This window comes from Leguminivora glycinivorella, chromosome 10 (genome assembly GCF_023078275.1).
Source record: "Leguminivora glycinivorella isolate SPB_JAAS2020 chromosome 10, LegGlyc_1.1, whole genome shotgun sequence".
In the NCBI taxonomy this organism is placed as follows: Eukaryota; Metazoa; Arthropoda; class Insecta; order Lepidoptera; family Tortricidae; genus Leguminivora; species Leguminivora glycinivorella.
This window is the reverse complement of record NC_062980.1, coordinates 4,773,797-4,792,547: the sequence shown is the minus strand read 5'-3', so window position 1 is coordinate 4,792,547 and position 18,751 is coordinate 4,773,797. Positions and strand designations below refer to the sequence as shown.

General features: G+C 37.9%; 1 protein-coding gene across 1 annotated transcript in view; it reads right to left on the bottom strand.

Moving 5' to 3' along the window:
* The window catches only part of LOC125230337, a 62,948-nt gene extending 47,282 nt beyond the window's left edge, over positions 1–15,666 (bottom strand). Inside the window, exons 1-7 of the mRNA XM_048135468.1 lie at positions 15,647–15,666; positions 15,066–15,214; positions 14,762–14,922; positions 14,497–14,682; positions 14,233–14,406; positions 13,969–14,142; positions 13,704–13,889 (exon numbers count right to left, since the gene is read on the bottom strand). Coding sequence (XP_047991425.1) covers positions 13,704–13,889; positions 13,969–14,142; positions 14,233–14,406; positions 14,497–14,682; positions 14,762–14,922; positions 15,066–15,214; positions 15,647–15,666 — 1,050 coding nt within the window. The remainder of the gene's footprint in view (positions 1–13,703; positions 13,890–13,968; positions 14,143–14,232; positions 14,407–14,496; positions 14,683–14,761; positions 14,923–15,065; positions 15,215–15,646) is intronic.
* Positions 15,667–18,751: the final 3,085 nt, after the last annotated feature.

Below are 18,751 nucleotides of genomic sequence, written 5' to 3'. Positions count from 1 at the left end.
AGTAATTACAAATATGGTTAAGTAGGGGCCACAGCGCCCGGCCACGTATGGATGCTGACCGTCACCAAATTTTCTATATTTTTCAGATCCTATTTTATTTAACAGGAATCTTTTGAAAGCATATTATGCGTACTATCATTAGTTCTCAATAATTTTAGTTGTAACTGTAGTAGCTAACAAAATATTTGAAAATATGCATTGGAACCGATGTGAGTAAAACATGCTTCTAGCTCATTGAATTATATTTTTTCCGCAATTGATATAATAACAAAATAAACGGCGAAATGTATGACCTTTTCAAGTAATAAGTTTTGTCAGTGTTGCATAAACAATTAATGTTAATTTATCCATCATACTCACTGCGCACCGTCATATACATGGATGACCATTTTCGTTGCCGTTTTCATAATTTTTAAGATTGTATCTTGGTGCATGACCAATAAACAATAACTTTACCGCAAATAATGTTATGATAAGATTTACAGAACATTTCATATGCTTTCTAAAAATATAAGTTTTATTGATGTATGATATTATATAACCAAGTAATTGCGAATTTGGGTTAGCAGGTGTCACTGCACCCCCGTGACGTAAATAGGTGCTAACCGTCGCCTAATTTTATGTATTTCTCAGATCCTATTTTAGCGATCAATTTGTGAGAGGTATCATTTGAAAGCATATTATGCGTACTATCGTTACTTTTTAACAATTTTAGTCGTAATTGTAGAAGTTTACAAAATATTTGACAATATGTGTATTTTTACTGTATATGAATAGCATTCGCACTGATACGAGTGAAACATGCTTCTAGCTCAATAAATTATATTTTTCCGCAATTGATATAATAACTAAATGAACCGCAAAATGTATGGCCTTTACAAAAAATGAGTTTTGTTAGTTTTGCTTAAACAATTAATGTTAATTTGTCCACTATACCCACTGCGCACGGTCAATCGTCATAAAAACGGATGTCCACCGCCGTTGCCTTAATTTTTTCATCATTTTACAGATTTTATTTTACTGATCAATTAAGTATATAAGTAAATTCGATACGTGATAGATTATATTTATTATGAATATACGATTAGTGAAATAAAATCTGAAAAATCATGAAAAAAGGCAACGACGGTGGACATCCATTTATATGATGGTGCGCAGTAGGTGAGCTGAACAAATTCAAATTAATTGTTTATGCAATACAAACCAAACTTATTTTTTGTGTAAGTCATACATTTTCCGTTTATTTTGTTATTATTTCAATTGCGGAAAACTATAATTTATTGAGCTAGAAGCGTGTCTTATCAATGCCAATGCTATTCATGCACAGTAAAATACACATATTACTAATCAAATATTTTGTAAACTTCTACAGTTTTGACTTGAGATATTAGAAATAAAGATAGTACGCATAAAATCCTTTAAATGATACCTCTCACAAATTTATCAGTAAAATAGGATCTGAGTAACGTAGAAAATTTGGCGACGGTCAGTCAGCACCCAATATCGTGACAGGGCGCAGTGACCTCTGCTAAACCAAATTCGTAATTACTTGGTCATATATTATCATACACCAATAAAACTTATATTTTTAGAAAGCGCATGAAATTTCGCGTAAATTTTATAATAACATTAATTGCGGTAAAGTTATGGTTTATTAAGTTAGAAGCATTTTTTATCTGTATATGTGCAACTCGTGCTCGAAAAAAAAACTCATGTTTTCAAATATTTTGCAAACAGCTACCTTTATAACTATAGTTATTCAAAAATAATTATAGTAGGTTTAATTTGCTTTCAAATGATACCTCTTACATATGGATCCGTAAAATAAGAACTTAAAAATATTGAATACTTTAGGTACTACGGTCAGCGCTCATTTTTATGCGACCGGCGGAGTGACCACTACGAAACAAAATTCGTAATTTAATGGTTATATTATCACTTACCAATAAAACTTATATTTTTAGAAAGCTCATGAATAGTCGCGTAAATTTTATAATAACATCAATTGCGGTAACGTTATTGTTTATTCACTTAGAAGCATTTTTTACCAGTACTTGTGCGATTCATGCTCGATAAAAAACAATTTTTACAAGGTAGCTGTTTACATAATATTTTCAAATATTATGTAAACAGCTACCTTTAATACTATAGTTATGTGTAAACAATTATAGTAGGTTTAATTATCTTTCAAACGATACCTCTCACATATGGATCCGTAAAATAAGACCTCAAAAATATTGAATACTTTACTACGGTCAGCGCCCGTTTATGCGACCTGGAGGATAACCCCTGCCAAACAAAATTCTTAATTACATGGTTATATATTATCATATACCAATGAAACTTATATTTTTAGAAAGAGCATGAATAGACGCAAAAATTTTATAATAACATCAATTGCGGTAAAGTTATTGTTTATTGAGTTAGACGCATTTTTTACTAGTACTTGTGCAATTCATGCGCGATAAAAAAACACATATTTTCAAATATTTCCTAAACGGTTACTTTTATGAGCATAGTTATTTGAAAACAATTAAAGTAGGTTTAATAAGCTTTCAAATGACACTTCGCACGAACAGATTGGTGCCATATGACTCGAGATGTGAATAAATATCTATGATGGTCGGTCGCCATCTTTCCCCCTTTTTCTCGACCCGTCCCCCCCTCCTTAAACTAAAACAGGTCAATTCGTAATCTGGAGAGAACGAGGAACATATCCATACCTGTTTTAGGTATTTAGAAGAGATGTCGACGAAAATCGTGAAGGAGACGACTTGTGGCCAAATTGGCTCTAGACTAATTCAGCGTCAGCGTACAAAAAACGAGCAATTATAAGTAGCTTCTCGACCGCCACACACATACAGGGTGTAACAAAAATGGTGGTGATCCGTTTAAGGGCGTATTCAGTATCGTATTCTCATCAGGAAAAAGTAGGATAAAAATTTTTTTTCGCAAAATTTTTTTTTATCTTTGTATGGAGATTCGACCGATTCGCGCGGCCCGGCTCATACAAAAGTGAAAATTTTTTTAGCGAAAAAAAAATTTTCTTCTACTTTTTCCTGATAAGAATACGATACTGAGTACGCCCTTAAACGGATCACCACCATTTTTGTTACACTCTGTATATAAATAAAAGTTGATGAATTATCAGACTAGCCTCAAATGCCAAACACACGATTCACTATGTACATGGAGGGCGCTATTATTCTGATTATGGAATGTAGAAATTTAAGGAAACCAAACTGTCGAAGTAGAACTGTCGCAATAATGACCGGCTGTCAGTGTTAAGCTGAAGTTACAAATCTCTCCGCTAGGAGCGCATGTCTTGCTCAATGCTCAGCGACGTGACATGATATTAGACGTTGTTTTCTGTAGGCTGTCAAATTGAGCACGTGTAGGTTTCGTCAAATTGAGCACGTCAAGACGTAGTCCCGTGGCAATACGCTGGCTTCGTATGCAGATGTTCTCAGGTTCGATCCTGACAGTGATCCTTTTGGATTTTTTTTTAATAATTTAATTTTCTTTTTGTATATATTAATTGTGTTTAGTTATTGTTTTATTTATACAAATGTATTTGCATCGTAACTTAAGCCCTTTTACATTGTTTGTCCCATCTCAGGTAATGTTGTAAGTCTTTCGAATGAAATTTCGAAAAGTCGTACCTACCTATAATATAACAATATTATAACAAAATATTTTTGGATATTAAAAAAAATAATAACTTAGGAAAAAATATCTGTAGAAAAAAATAAAAAGCTCTCATCCGGATTTGAACCCTTGCCTCTCGCGCCTTGGACCTCTTGCTCCGTAGGCGGAGTTACTACCGAGAAGGCTAAGAGATTGTCAAACCCTTATGTACCTGCGATTGCAGCGCGACCTATCTTTTCTATAATATGTGCACTTTTGATACTTAAAGCTTTCGCTCCTTACCTACAATTTCCATAATTCTGATGTATAGGGTACAGTTCAGTTTAGTATGAAGAAAATACTTCTAATGAAATTCCGCAACATGGCGGGTAGTCATATATTTCTGGTCAGGCTTTACATAGGTCTTCTTACGGAGTTCTTTATCCGAAATTGGCCTTTTATCAAGTTGTGAGGTTAATGATTTGCTGCTATAGTTAGGAAAGTGCAGGGGCCCGTTTCTCGAAAGGTACAAGCCTTGTATTGTATTACAAGTGCGCGAACTGTCAAACCGTATGGGTTGTCATGGAAACACACTTGTAATACAAGGCTTGTACGTTTCGAGAAAGGGGCCTCTGTTGGCCTAGTGGTAAGGGCATGCAATTTTTTAATAGGCTACTAGACTCATATCGAATTCGGCACAATAAATGATTGTCTTCTTTAGTATTTGACATAAAAAAACAATATTTATAGATTTTGGGTATTAAAAGTGTATGATGACTACGTATTTTCGATTAAAAATGTGAGTATTTATTTATTTATTTTGGCCACCGAAAACGCTGTCAGCGATGTAGTGACGTCATCGAATTCAAACCTTACTGCATGTCAAAACAATCATTGACATATTTAACTTTATGCCTTCATACTTAAAAAGTCAGAAAATGTTGTTTTCGAGTAGAATGACCTGATGCACAGATCATCTATAGATTAAGTTGACTGTGTTATTTTCGCCTGATTATGTAAAAGTATACTTTAAAAATATTTTTTGCTGTTTTTAAGTCATAATAAAATATGGTAAGAATTTATTTCGGTTAATTGGACAGTACTTAATCATATAAGACAGACTTTAAAAAAGGGTCAAGTAGCCTAGTAGGCGGTCTTGAGTTGAATCCCGGCTCGTGAGTTTTTGGAACTTACTTAAAAAAATGTCGTTTGATATTGGCCAGTCGCTTTTAAGTGTAGGAAAACATTACAAGGAAACCGGATTAATCCCAACAGGGTCTAATTTACCTACCTACCCTTTGGATAGGAAGATCACGTAGGCATGCACTAGTAGATCTATGCCTAATACTAAAATAAGAAACAAAAGCGAATCAAGGCTCTCACAAGCCAAGCCGTGACAAAATGCTACGCAATACCAAAATAATTAAGGTCCAGCGCAGCGGGGCAAAACTCGACTGGGAACGACGATCCATTTTTTCCATTATTACACATGTATAAATACATGTATCTACTGAACACGCCTACAATATATTATAACCGGTGAACACACTATTTAATAATGCACACACTGTAAAACATGGAAAAAATGGACCAGTTACATTTGGCCCCCAGTCGAGATTTGCTCCGCTGTACCTTAGATCATTTTCAACTAAAATTTCCATAAAACTCGACTACACTTTCTATTTGAAAATGAATCATTGGAAAGCCAGATATAGTCACTATTAGTATACTTCGCACTACAAGGGATGAAACATAAGAGGTTTCAGTATGCACCTTTTAGTATTTACTCCCCTCAACCCTTATCTCGTTCCACTCTACTGGACTGAAAGCTTCCCGGATATTTAAATAATACCTTAGCTCAATAAGCTCATTAAAGGCGTGGATAAACGCTTTATCCCTGTGTTTACGATTAATCCTTTACCTATAGAAAATTTACATTGATAATGGTATTTTTTAAGGATATTTTTTTAATCAATAGATTGAAGAGAACTTGAAACCAAACCGTTTATGATACTTTGGGGAAAGGTTAAAAAAAATTAATCCTCTTTGATTTCGATACACGTGTAATATTTATTTTTAGTTATGGTAAAATTGTTTCAATTATTATTATTAATTTTTGTTCTTCACACTGAACTAATAAGTCGCAAAACATAAATATTATGTAGGTACCGGCGACCGGTCTGGCAGTCGGTAGTGAGCCTGCCTGCTGAGCCGCGGTCCTGGGTTCGAATCCCGGTAAGTGCATTTATTTGTGTGACGAGCACAGATATTTTTTCCTGTCATGGACGTTTTATATGTATATAAGTATTTGTATATTATTTATATCGTTGGCAGAGTAGTCTGTGTACCCACAATACAAGCCTTCTTGGGCTTACCGTGGGGCTCAGTCAATCTGTGTAAGAATGTCCTATATTATTTCTTTATTTATTTACCTATTGCGATAAGTAGGATTTTTACTTGGCCCTTAAAGAAAGCAACCAAAACAATGCATATCACATAAGCTACTGAAATGGTCAGTAATTGATCCTCCTCAATAAAATAACGGAATTTCTATTACTAGTCGGCACCTTTGTGACACCGCTAAAAAATGAGGTCAACTCATGGACATGGTTTATATTTGATTTGCTAAATACTAGGTAGGTTATTGAACAGGGATCTTTGAAACGATGGACAGTTTGTCTCGAAGTGTTTCCAATGTTTATTTTGCTTACCTATCTTCAAGAGCTGGGTGGCTAGCCGAATGGCACAATCGCTCACGAAACGCTCACGAAACGAAGCGCTAGTAGATATCTATCTCTATCGCGCTTGCGTATTGGCGCGACAGAGCCAGCGGCGTATCGCTTTCGTTTGGCGTCGGAGAAATGCCATTCGGCTACGGGGCCTGGTAAACTAACTATAGAGACCGCACTTTTAAAATAGGGTAGGTACGTACACGTAGCCAATTACACAAGCGTTTACGATAATATCGTTATCGTAGCTGTGTGCAGAGCCAGACTGCATTTTGATTAGCGTCTAGCGTCAACGATTATCAATTCAGCTAGGCTGGCAGATCATTCAAACTCAAGTATACGGGAACGGGACGGCATAATTAGACACAATATAAGTATGTCGTTTTATTTATGTCGTTAAAATCGTGTTATTTACGGGGTATATAGCGTGTTATTTTATATGCCTAATACTATTGATGTTTTAAATAAGTTAAATTTTACTTAACGATTGACATGTAACCTAATGTTACCAATAAATTTTCATTTTCATTTTCATTTTCATTTAAAGGAAATAATCTGACGTTATCACTTGCCTTAAGGACGCTTTGATTACAAGTAATTTTTCTCCCTTAGCCCCCTCCCCCACATTTAGCGTCTCGCGAGCGTAGCGTCGGGCCAACTGCAAAAAGACCCTGCCGCGTTAATGTCGCGCCGGCGAGGCGTCAGGCTTTGCCATACAGTTGGCCCGACGCTACGCTTATAGTAGGCGACAACGTTGGACTTGCGGGCTTAGCACACTAGTGTGATATAGCCTATCACGTCGAAACGTCCCTATCGCACTTACAGAACCTGCGAAAAGACGCACCAACGCGATAAGCTGATATACTTAGCTATTATATTTTTATACAGTTATTAAACTGATATATGTAGCTTAACGCGTCGGTGCCCTTTTCGCGCCATGCTTGCCCGCCTGGCCCCGTTAGCCGAATGGCATTTCTGCGACGCGAAACGCCACCGAAACGCCGCAGAAATGTAGTCTGGCTCTGTCGCGTCAATACGAAAGAGCGATAGAGATAGATAGCTACGAAAGAAATATTATCATGAGCGTTTGTGCATTCGCACACTGAACACCTCTTATATTTGCCACATATAGTAGTTAGAAAATGTATTTTGAAATGGTTACGTTTTTAGCATAGTCAACATACTGATCGATTTTCTATTGTGGTCTCAACACGTGCTAGTGACTAAACATGAACGAATCTAAATTAATGGGTACAGGAAGCAATATGCCTCAATTACAGGAATTTCGACAATAGATTGCAAATAACTTGCCTGTATGAGATCAGAGACACTGTTTGTGCGGATGTGGCGTAATTGGGTAGAGTCTACAATAAATAAGTTTTATTGGCATATCTTTGAATTGGGAAATACCAAACAGTACTTATACCTACTTCACTTCAAATAAACAGGCCCTATACTCGTAGTACTTGAACTTTAACAAAAGGGCCTTTAATGTTTTTGTTTGCTTTTTGTTATCTAATTTGGAGCGAAAGTGTGTAAAAAAAAGCATGCCACATCAAAAAAGGGCCTGACAAGTTATCATGGCAGGGTCGCCATGTGATAACAAGTTATGTTATCACAGATAAGGATGGGCAGAGTCACGGGAACTGGTAGTATAATAAAACAGGGTCAACGGTGGAGTAAATTGTGTGAAAGTAACCAACCTTTATTTAAAGTACCTATCTATAGCTATTTATACATGTGTTTTTGTCGCTGACCAAGCAATATCAAGTAATATCTTTCCATCAGGCGGACCGTATGCTTGTTTGCCACCGACGTAGTATAAAAAAAATTCGTTGTCCTTATGTCGCAGTAAACCATTGTGTTACTGCTAAACACGGAAAGTGGCTAGTTCGCCATAACACGGGCCTTCGTATTTAAAATAGAGTATACACGTACCAAAAGCAGAAGTTCTCTTACTGTAACAACAGTACTCAAGATGATTGGCCTTTAGGATATGCATTATTAGACTTTAGACTCCATTTTTGAAACATTTGCATTTAAAATAACAATAGTATGTTATAGGTATTTGTTGTATTTTAAAGAACAAAAAACAAAAAAATTAATCATACAAATAATTACCAAACATAATATTTGAAGTTTAATATATTCTGAATGATAAATATTTTGCATGGATTCCACATAGCTATCCTTAAGATTGAATTGATAAATGTAAAAAATAGTTTCTGAGTTTATAGAATAGAATAGAATAGAAAAATGTTTATTCAGGCAACACACATTATTGTATTACATAATAACAAATAAAGTACAAAGAAAATTATAAAATCTAGAAGAAGAAAACAATACAAATAGATGAAAAAAAAGCCTGCCTTAAATCCACTAACTGTAGTGCTCTCCCAAATTGGTGGTGGAAGATTGTTCCAGCATTTCGTGGCAGCGTAACGAAAGCTGCCACGAAATGCTGCGGTATTGTGCCTTGGGCAGATCAGTCGAGGATTTATCACAAACATACAAAGATACTGACGCGACGAGGGACTTTGTTAAATCCTGACCAGAAATATATGATTACTAGCTTTTGCCCGCGGCTTTGCTCGCGTTCAATTCAAAAATTGCGGAGTGCTCCATACAAACTTCCACTCACCATTTTAGGGAAGTGGGGGGTTAGAAAGAGACGAGAAGTAGCCTATGTCACTCTCCATCCCTTCAACTATCTCCACTTAAAAAATCAAGTCAATTCGCCGCTCCGTTTTGGCGTGAAAGACGGACAAACAAACAGACACACACTTTCCCATTTATAACATTAGTATGGAAGTATGGATTGTCAGGAGGGCGGTGTTATTCTGATAAATAAAATAAATAAATAAATAAATAAATATTATAGGACATTCTTACACAGATTGACTGAGGCCCACGGTAAGCTCAAGAAGGCTTGTGTTGTGGGTACTCAGACAACGATATATATAATATATAAATACTTATATATGTACATAGAAAACATCCATGACTCAGGAACAAATATCTGAGCTCATCACACAAATAAATGATCTTACCGGGATTCGAACCCGGGACCGCGGCGTGGCAGGGTCACTACTGTAAGAGGTTTCGCATTCAGAATGAAACCTTTTACAGCAGTCATGGTCGCTGACTGGCAGTCCCTGATTTAAAATTGGAACAGTATAAGAACGTCAAGGAAAACAGACACTTCAATGGGGCATTCATATAGAAGCAGCGATTGAGAGTGAACGGTTGTACTTAGCTCCAAAAATATAAAAAAATATTGATTCAAAGCGTTGTTTAAATGTTTGGATGCTCTCCACTGATAGGCCGACTCTCTTACATGGTGGAGGCACTAACGTCTGAAAGTTTCCCTAGTTTCGGTTTCAGAGTTTTCAGACAACGAACCCCGACCTCACAGCGCGAGGAAGCGCATGCCAAGCGATAAGCCAAACGCGCTTTAAGAAGAAGGAAAACAAAGTGACCATCGTCGCCAATACGAAGAGCTATTCCGGGTGATATATTTCTTATTATCTAATACTCATTATCACCCATTCCGTAGTTAAAATATAGCTGTGCAGAATTGACGTAAAAATGGAATGCGAGACATTCAACAGAGCAACGGGCGCTCAAGATTGTGTTGTTCAAGAAACTCTACGACTCCTCTTCGGTGACCATGGGCGTCGACGCAAATTGCGTGAACATCAGCTCCATCATACCTATATACTTAATCATACACATATGCAGTAAATCTTCCTAGATATGTAGGTTACATTAGATAGGCAATGTAAATTTAGTTTCAATCTTTTAATTATACATTATATTGTAGAACTTACGGAATAATTGTGATTTGTGAACTAAAATGTACATTATTTCAAAGGAAAAACGACTTGTGACAGAAAATGTCATTTGCCTATCCCTAATGTTAAAAAGGATAATTATTTGTAAATATCCACATAGAACTAATTATTTTGGCGCAATATATAACATGTAGAGTACTATACATATTATTTATGCAATGTTTATATTAGAATAAAAACTATTTGATAGGCTTATTTATTCCATAATGTTTTCCTATAGCTACCAATAAGGTTAAGTTATATGAAAATATGTAAACTGTGGAATAAAACACACCCCAAACTGTAAATATTTAATAAATAGATATAATTGTTTGAAGTTATAGAGTAATACGTCACAACACCCTTATAATTTCCTGACTACAAAGAACAATGTTCATACACATTTCTTTTACATGTATCAAGACAAGGCCGACTAGATGACCAGTTGATCCAGCTGTTCACGGTGTGGCGAGATGGCTGGCGGTCATATGCAACCCCCACTTCGTCGTCATCACCAACGTGCAGCGCACTGCAGCTGCAGCAATCTTCATGAGCCGTTCGGGCTCCACTTCACTTCGCAACCGGCGCGGCGGGAAGATTGGCGGCCATGAGAAGCCCCCACTTCAACGCCACCGCCAACAAGAATCGGCATCTTCAAAATTTATTATGTTTTTTCATGTGAAATAAACGTTTTGCCTTGTTTTTTTACTTGAAGTTAGGTGAATTTGCTAACAGCTGTCATGTCAATGTCATCTAGTCATGGCCACAGACAATTAGCTGTCAGAAAGTTCAAAATAAAAGGGATTAGTCGATGGGCAGGGGTTAGGTTTTTGCCATTGGTTTTCCTAACCATAGTCCATATCTGACTAATTTGCGAGGACCTTGGCTATAGTCCAACTATCCAAATTATGGCGGTCTCAACCGTGGACTAGGCAACCACGCAAAGAGCGTTAGATGTTGGCTACCTTGAATGAGGCTGTCACTATTGGGTGTTAGGAGATTTTTTTTTTGTAGGGGGGCCTGGCTTAGGTAGGGCCAACCGGTAGTTAGGGTAGAATAGGATAGGATAGGGTGTAGTATTGTGAACAATGGCTGCTTCTAACATAAGGGGGAGGGATATGTAAGAGGTTTCGCATTCAGAATGAAACCTTTTACAGCAGTCATGGTCGCTGACTGGCAGTCCCTGATTTAAAATTGGAACAGTATAAGAACGTCAAGGAAAACAGACACTTCAATGGGGCATTCATATAGAAGCAGCGATTGAGAGTGAACGGTTGTACTTAGCTCCTAAAATATAAAAAAATATTGATTCAAAGCGTTGTTTAAATGTTTGGATGCTCTCCACTGATAGGCCGACTCTCTTACACTACCGACTGCGCCAGACCGGTCGTCAAGTCAAGTCAAGTCGGTATTTATGGTGATATAACACGATTATTATTCAGGCCCAATTGTGCCAATATAACTATGCGTCAATAAATATCATAACTGAACGTTAATACTTAATAGGTGTCAATACTCGGTGAACTGTGAGACCGTGGGAGTTGCAGGGAGTAAATGACATCATCGCTTTAAAATTGCGGTCACGTCGATGTTACGGATTCTAAGTAAACCGATTTTGACTGCATCTTGTCTCTAAATGTCATCGCTTGTTACGTAAGAATGTATTAAACAAAAATAGAATAAGTTGTAACTTGATAATGAGTCACTTAGTTGAATATTTTAGATAAGGTCAATACGAATTAGGTGTTTCATAAGGGAAAAGAGGGAAGAGGGGGGGGGGATCTTAAGGTGTGTCTGTACTTTACATTTGGCCTGTTCAAACAATGATCAGTGTTTATTGAGAGTTCAATCGTGAGTTGCAAGAAGCAAAATTGTGAACTCGCAAAACCACCTGGGACAAAGAGTAAAAACCGGCCAAGAGCGTGTCGGGCCACGCTCAGTGTAGGGTTCCGTAGTTTTCCGTATTTTTCTCAAAAACTACTGAACCTATCAAGTTCAAAACAATTTTCCTAGAAAGTCTTTATAAAGTTCTACTTTTGTGATTTTTTTCATATTTTTAAACTTATGGTTCAAAAGTTAGAGGATGGGGGACGCACTTTTTTTTCCTTTAGGAGCGATTATTTCCGAAAATATTAATATTATCAAAAAACTATCTAAGTAAACCCTTATTCATTTTTAAATACCTATCCAACAATATATCACACGTTGGGGTTGGAATGAAAAAAAATATCAGCCCCCACTTTACATGTAGGGGGGGTACCCTAATAAAACATTTTTTTCCATTTTTTTATTTTTGCACTTTGTTGGCGTGATTGATATACATATTGGTACCAAATTGCAGCTTTCTAGTGCTAACGGTTACTGAGATTATCCGCGGACGGACGGACAGACAGACATGGCGAAACTATAAGGGTTCCTAGTTGACTACGGACGGAACCCTAAAAATGCCAAATGTGAAGGTCAGACACACTTCTCATTATGCCACAGTTATCCGTATTGGCATTACATCCTTAACATTAGAATGAGCCATGGTTGTGAATTCCAACGCGAGTGGAGAGGACACGTTAAGGACTTAGTTTAACTCGCAAGAGGATACACACTTAAATATTACCATCAACATTAGCGAGTCTAGCGAAAATGGCTAAGCTGGAAAAAATATCCATGGGTGTGTCATAACAGAGTCCTTTTAACTAGCAATGATAAAGTTGACATAAAAAAAGAAGTAAGCGGTTTAGCAAATAAAACTAGGTCAATACTAGTCAGGTCCGCTACGCCAAGATCTGCCCTGATTTTTGAAAAACACTCCGTTCAGAACTCTTTGCTCATCCATATTAATATTATCGGCAAAACGGAGCGACGAATTGCCATGATTTTTGAAATGGATATAGTTGAAGGGATGGAAAATAACATAGACTATATTTTGTCTCTTTATAACCCCCCACTTTTGTAACATGGGGGGTGAGAGTTTATATGTAGCATTCCGCAATTTTCGAATTCAACGCGAGCGAAGCGGCGGGTAAAAGCTAGTTCCTCTACATTCACATTTCTTTAGCGGTGGATAGCAAGCAACTAAACTTCTTTTTCTGGAAACGCAAACCTAATTTATCCACGCACTATATCTCTTGGGTACCCGGGGGCACGCATTTGGCCTGGATTTTGGAAACGTAGCTGCATAGTACAGTCACCGGCTTGACCGGCTTAAAGAAGTGAAGATTATTATACCTTGTCGCTTTTAATTGTTTGACAATTTCATATGACATTTCAAACAAGACGTTGATATGACAAGGTACAAAAATCATTACATATTTATGCCGGTGACTATACGCGTAGTGCATACCTCCGTTACCCTGCCGGCGACCAGTCTAGTTACCTATGGTTTCCACCGCGAAGCGAAGCGGCCGCCTTTAACTTCCACCGCTTAGTATTAGTATTAGGTTGCCAGGGTCACACCTAATATTGCTTACTAGCACTTCGTCATTCACTCGCGGTGGAAACCTGGCTAGTAAGAACTTACTTGCTCCTCAACTTTAGCAACTTCCCTCCCATTAGTAACGCTGTTCCTCAGTGATAGCGTAGTCTGCACGATCAGCGCGAGGATTGGGATGAAGGGCAGCAGCAGCAGACGCCACAGCTGGCAGCGGCGGCTGTGGCATTTCACTTCCACCGCTGGTGACCCTGGCGACCTTATACTATGCAGAAACTAGCTCTTTGTCATTCGAAAAGGAAGTCATTAAAGAGTCCACTTCGCTCGCGGTGAACCCTGGCTAGTTAGAACTTACTTGTTCCTCAACATCAGAAACTTCCCTCCCATTAGTGACGCTGTTCCTCAGTGATAGCGTAGTCTGCACGATCAGCGCGAGGATCGGGATGAAGGGCAGCAGCAACAGACGCCACAGCTGGCAGCGGCGGCTGTGGCATTTTACTTCACGGCTGGTGACCCTGGAAACCTTACACTATGCAGAAACTAGCTCTTTGTCATTCGAAAAGGAAGTCCTTAAAGAGTCCACTTCGCTCGCGGTGAACCCTGGCTAGTTAGAACTTACTTGTTCCTCAACATCAGAAACTTCCCTCCCATTAGTGACGCTGTTCCTCAGTGATAGCGTAGTCTGCACGATCAGCGCGAGGATCGGGATGAAGGGCAGCAGCAACAGACGCCACAGCTGGCAGCGGCGGCTGTGGCATTTCACTTCACGGCTGGTGACCCTGGAAACCTTACACTATGCAGAAACTAGCTCTTTGTCATTCGAAAAGGAAGTCCTTAAAGAGTCCACTTCGCTCGCGGTGAACCCTGGCTAGTTAGAACTTACTTGCTCCTCAACATCAGCAACTTCCCTCCCATTAGTGACGCTGTTCCTCAGTGATAGCGTAGTCTGCACGATCAGCGCGAGGATTGGGATGAAGGGCAGCAGCAGCAGACGCCACAGCTGGCAGCGGCGGCTGTGGCATTTCACTTCCACCGCTGGTAACCCTGGCAACCTTACACTATGCAGAAACTAGCTCTTTGTCATTCGAAAAGGAAGTAATTAAACAGTTCACTTCGCTCGCGGTGAACCCTGGCTAGTTAGAACTTACTTGCTCCTCAACATCAGCAACTTCCCTCCCATTGGTCACGCTGTTCCTCAGTGATAGCGTAGTCTGCACGATCAGCGCGAGGATCGGGATGAAGGGCAGCAGCAGCAGACGCCACAGCTGGCAGCGGCGGCTGTGGCATTTCACTTCCACCGCTGGTGACCCTGGCAACCTTACACTATGCAGAAACTAGCTCTTTGTCATTCGAAAAGGAAGTCATTAAAGAGTCCACTTCGCTCGCGGTGAACCCTGGCTAGTTAGAACTTACTTGCTCCTCAACATCAGCAACTTCCCTCCCATTAGTGACGCTGTTCCTCAGTGATAGCGTAGTCTGCACGATTAGCGCGAGGATAGGGATGAAGGGCAGCAGCAGCAGACGCCACAGCTGGCAGCGTCGGCTGCGGCACCAGCGACGGAGACGGCACCGGCGGTCTGGCTTGCCCGACCTGGGAGAAGCTGTGGAAGGTTGAAATATTTGTAACGCTTGCTTTTAGAACACAGACACAGATTATTTATCTAACAGTGCTACTATCTCATGGCTTAGGGAATAGATTAAAAAACAAGAAAAAATTGTAAAAGTAGCAAGAAAATGGCTTTTATGAACCATAAAAACAACTCACGTACGGGAGATGAAAAAAATAGCGTTAAGAAAATACTGCCAGTCACACAACTAAATCGAGGACTTTGGAATTTTTAATTTACCTAGAGTGGACCCATTTGGGGGTATATAAGAAAATTGCTCTTCTCACTATCTACTAAACCCACACGGGCGTTACTCATAACATTTGCAGAGACTTCCTGGGATCGCTTATTATTTATTATGAGCTTTTCAATTGATACTTATAAATCTTATAATGCAAAACATTGCCTGCTTTAAAATACACTTACTCTAAGTGAACTTGGAACATTTTTGACCGTGAAATGCGTGTGTTAATAGTACTCGACGAAATGTCCTCAATGTCCAATTTATAAACGGTAAATATCGGAAAACTTATCATGAAATATAATTTGAACACGAGGCGCGAGGAAGCGAAATGAGTCCCTGACCGCTTTCTGACAAATATCGACAATTGTGGTGACAACGTTAGGTCGGCTACACACTTTCGGGTGCTTGTCTGAATTTATAATTTAGAAATCAGATTTTTGATTCAGAAAGTACGCACCTCTGAAAATGCGTATTGATTAGTTGTCTCAATTCTCCCACGCATGGATTTGCCATTGAAATTAATAATCCGGTTCCGGTGTGTGTGTACTCATTCGTACATAAATTATAAACCCCGTGTGCTTTCGATTTCACCACCCCCTTTCTTCCCGTGGGTGTCGTAGAAGTCGACTGTGGGATATCGGTTAAATTGTGACGTAAGCGACAGGCTGGCAACCTGTCACTGGAATTTATGTATAAATTATTAAGAGGTTCGTCAGAATTCATAATGTTTGTGCAAGACTGCACAAACTTTTTATATTATTTTACCTTTTTATAGTTTTTTTGTCTATGATTTTTTGTATTCCTTTTGTCTATTTTTATTGATTGACTTAATTACATTTTGTTTTCACATCAATACCAGTGCCTATTATTTAATTCTTCAAAAATGTTAATAGGTTAAAAAAACTCTGTGTAGAAGGCGCCTAGCACTACTGAATGTGCCCATTGTGCTTTGCTGTCACACTTGTTTTACACGTAAGTAAGTATCCAGAGTCAGGTCCTCACGGAAACATTGAAAAACATTATTCAGGAAATGAATCAGTTGATATTAGTACACTTTCCGCCAAACTGTAGAACAGTTTGTTGGCAGGAACAAGTTCCCTTTCATTACATTATATACTGTTGTTTCTTGAACTCAGAAATCAGAATTAAAAAAATAATAATCAGGATGTGCTTGGGACATTGAAAAACATTCTGATAATTAATTCAGAATTCAGAGACATGCGTCGGATGTGTTCGGTCGGCCTAACATGGTTATTTTTCGATTATATTCTCATGATATTCTCTTATAGATCAAGAGCCCAGGCCCGCCAGCAGACCTTCCTCAAATTCTCAAGGATGAAACTTTGGGACAATGTAGAGTTCACATCGGCGTTTAATGTGTGCATATTTTCTAGTTCGGCCCATCGGCCAATTTTTTGCTATCAAGTGATGAAGGTGAAAAAAAAAGTGCTTACTTTCCTTAAATTCTCAAGGCTGATTTTTATATATGTGTTAGAGCACGTTGTTAGAAATTGGTTATCATCAATGCCAGACCGTTTCCGCCGGCCATAACTTTTACCAGACGCGACAAAGTTGGCAAAAAACGACTCTAACTTACCTCATTTTCTCAAGCCTGATTTTGATATATGATACGCAGGGACCTATAACTAGACCGTTTATAAGCAGCCAGACCAATCGGATGGACCCAACCATCCGCCAGACCGACTTAAAGTTTCGATATGAGCATTAGTAGAATTGAAATATTCCGGGTCTATAAAAGCTAAAAACTTGAATTTTCTACATTAAGCTACGTGTATATTGTATACTTGACGTAATAAGCGACTTTCAAAAATTTTACTTCTAAGGAAATAGAATAGAATAGAAGAAACTTTATTCAAAAACGCTTAATTTAAACTTAACTAATAACACTAACATAATAAATATTATTGTATTAAAGCGTAACTGAAAAGGTCTCCACTCAGCTTCATGCCAAGGGACCGTGGAGGACCCTGACGCTGGTCTTCCGTGGAGACCCTTCCGAGAGAGCGCAGCTACAAAATATACAAAACAAATCATTTTATAGTTTTTGTATCTATATTTATATATATATAATAAAAAAATGAAAGTTTATATGTGGTGCAAGATTAATTTTAAGCTATGAATTTTATTTACACTGCGTAAGTATATGTGTATTTTATTATAAATATAACTTTTACCAGACGCGACAAAGTTGGCAAAAAACGACTCTAACTTACCTCATTTTCTCAAGCCTGATTTTGATATATGATACGCAGGGACCTGTAACTAGACCGTTTGTAAGCAGCCAGACCAATCGGATGGACCCAACCATCCGCCAGACTGACTTAAAGTTTCGATATGAGCATTAGTAGAATTGAAATATTCCGGGTCTATAAAAGCTAAAAACTTGAATTTTCTACATTAAGCTACGTGTATATTGTATACTTGACGTAATAAGCGACTTTCAAAAATTTTACTTCTAAGGAAATAAAAAAATGAAAGTTTATATGTGGTGCAAGATTAATTTTAAGCTATGAATTTTATTTACATTGCGTAAGTACATGTGTATTTTATTATAAATTTAAAGAAGAAAAGTAAATTAAACTTTTTTTTCGGTCGTCGAACAAGGTGGTTTAAAATTAGTTTTAAGATCGATCCTTTTTAATTTGTGGGCGAGGGACCTCACACTATGTATAAAGGCACTATGTGTATGTTGCATATAATGTCAAATCCCTCGCATACTACAAAAGTTATTTAAGCATTTATACACCGTGTTTCACTTAACACTAAAAACCTGAAAACAGTTTGTTCAGAATCGAGAGTAGAATCGATTGAGCTATATCTTGATGGGGGTAATATTTTTATTTAAATTAGTATTATTAGTTATTTTTTACGTGCCCATTCTATTGTACTCGTAATACAACATTGTGTATATCGCATTGCTAGAGGTTGTTTACCTTTTTTCAGTATTTAGGGGTATTAATACTGGCCGGTTACTTGGACGATTATTTTTTCCGCTACTAGTTTGACGTTGTTTGTCAGTTTAATCTTAATGTTTATCATAAGTCATAACAAATTGAACTCGTACCTAATTACAACCTTGTCATTTTGAATATTGAGTTTATTTGCTTACTGCGATTACCTGTCCAATTTGAAGTTTACTGTGACAAAGCTTTAAAGTGTTTTACAGTGACATCTTAGCTGTCTATTGGTAAACCTTATGTCGTTGCAGTAACGTACACAAATAAATAGTCTTATAGTTTATGATGGTAGTTAGCAATTATTTTATT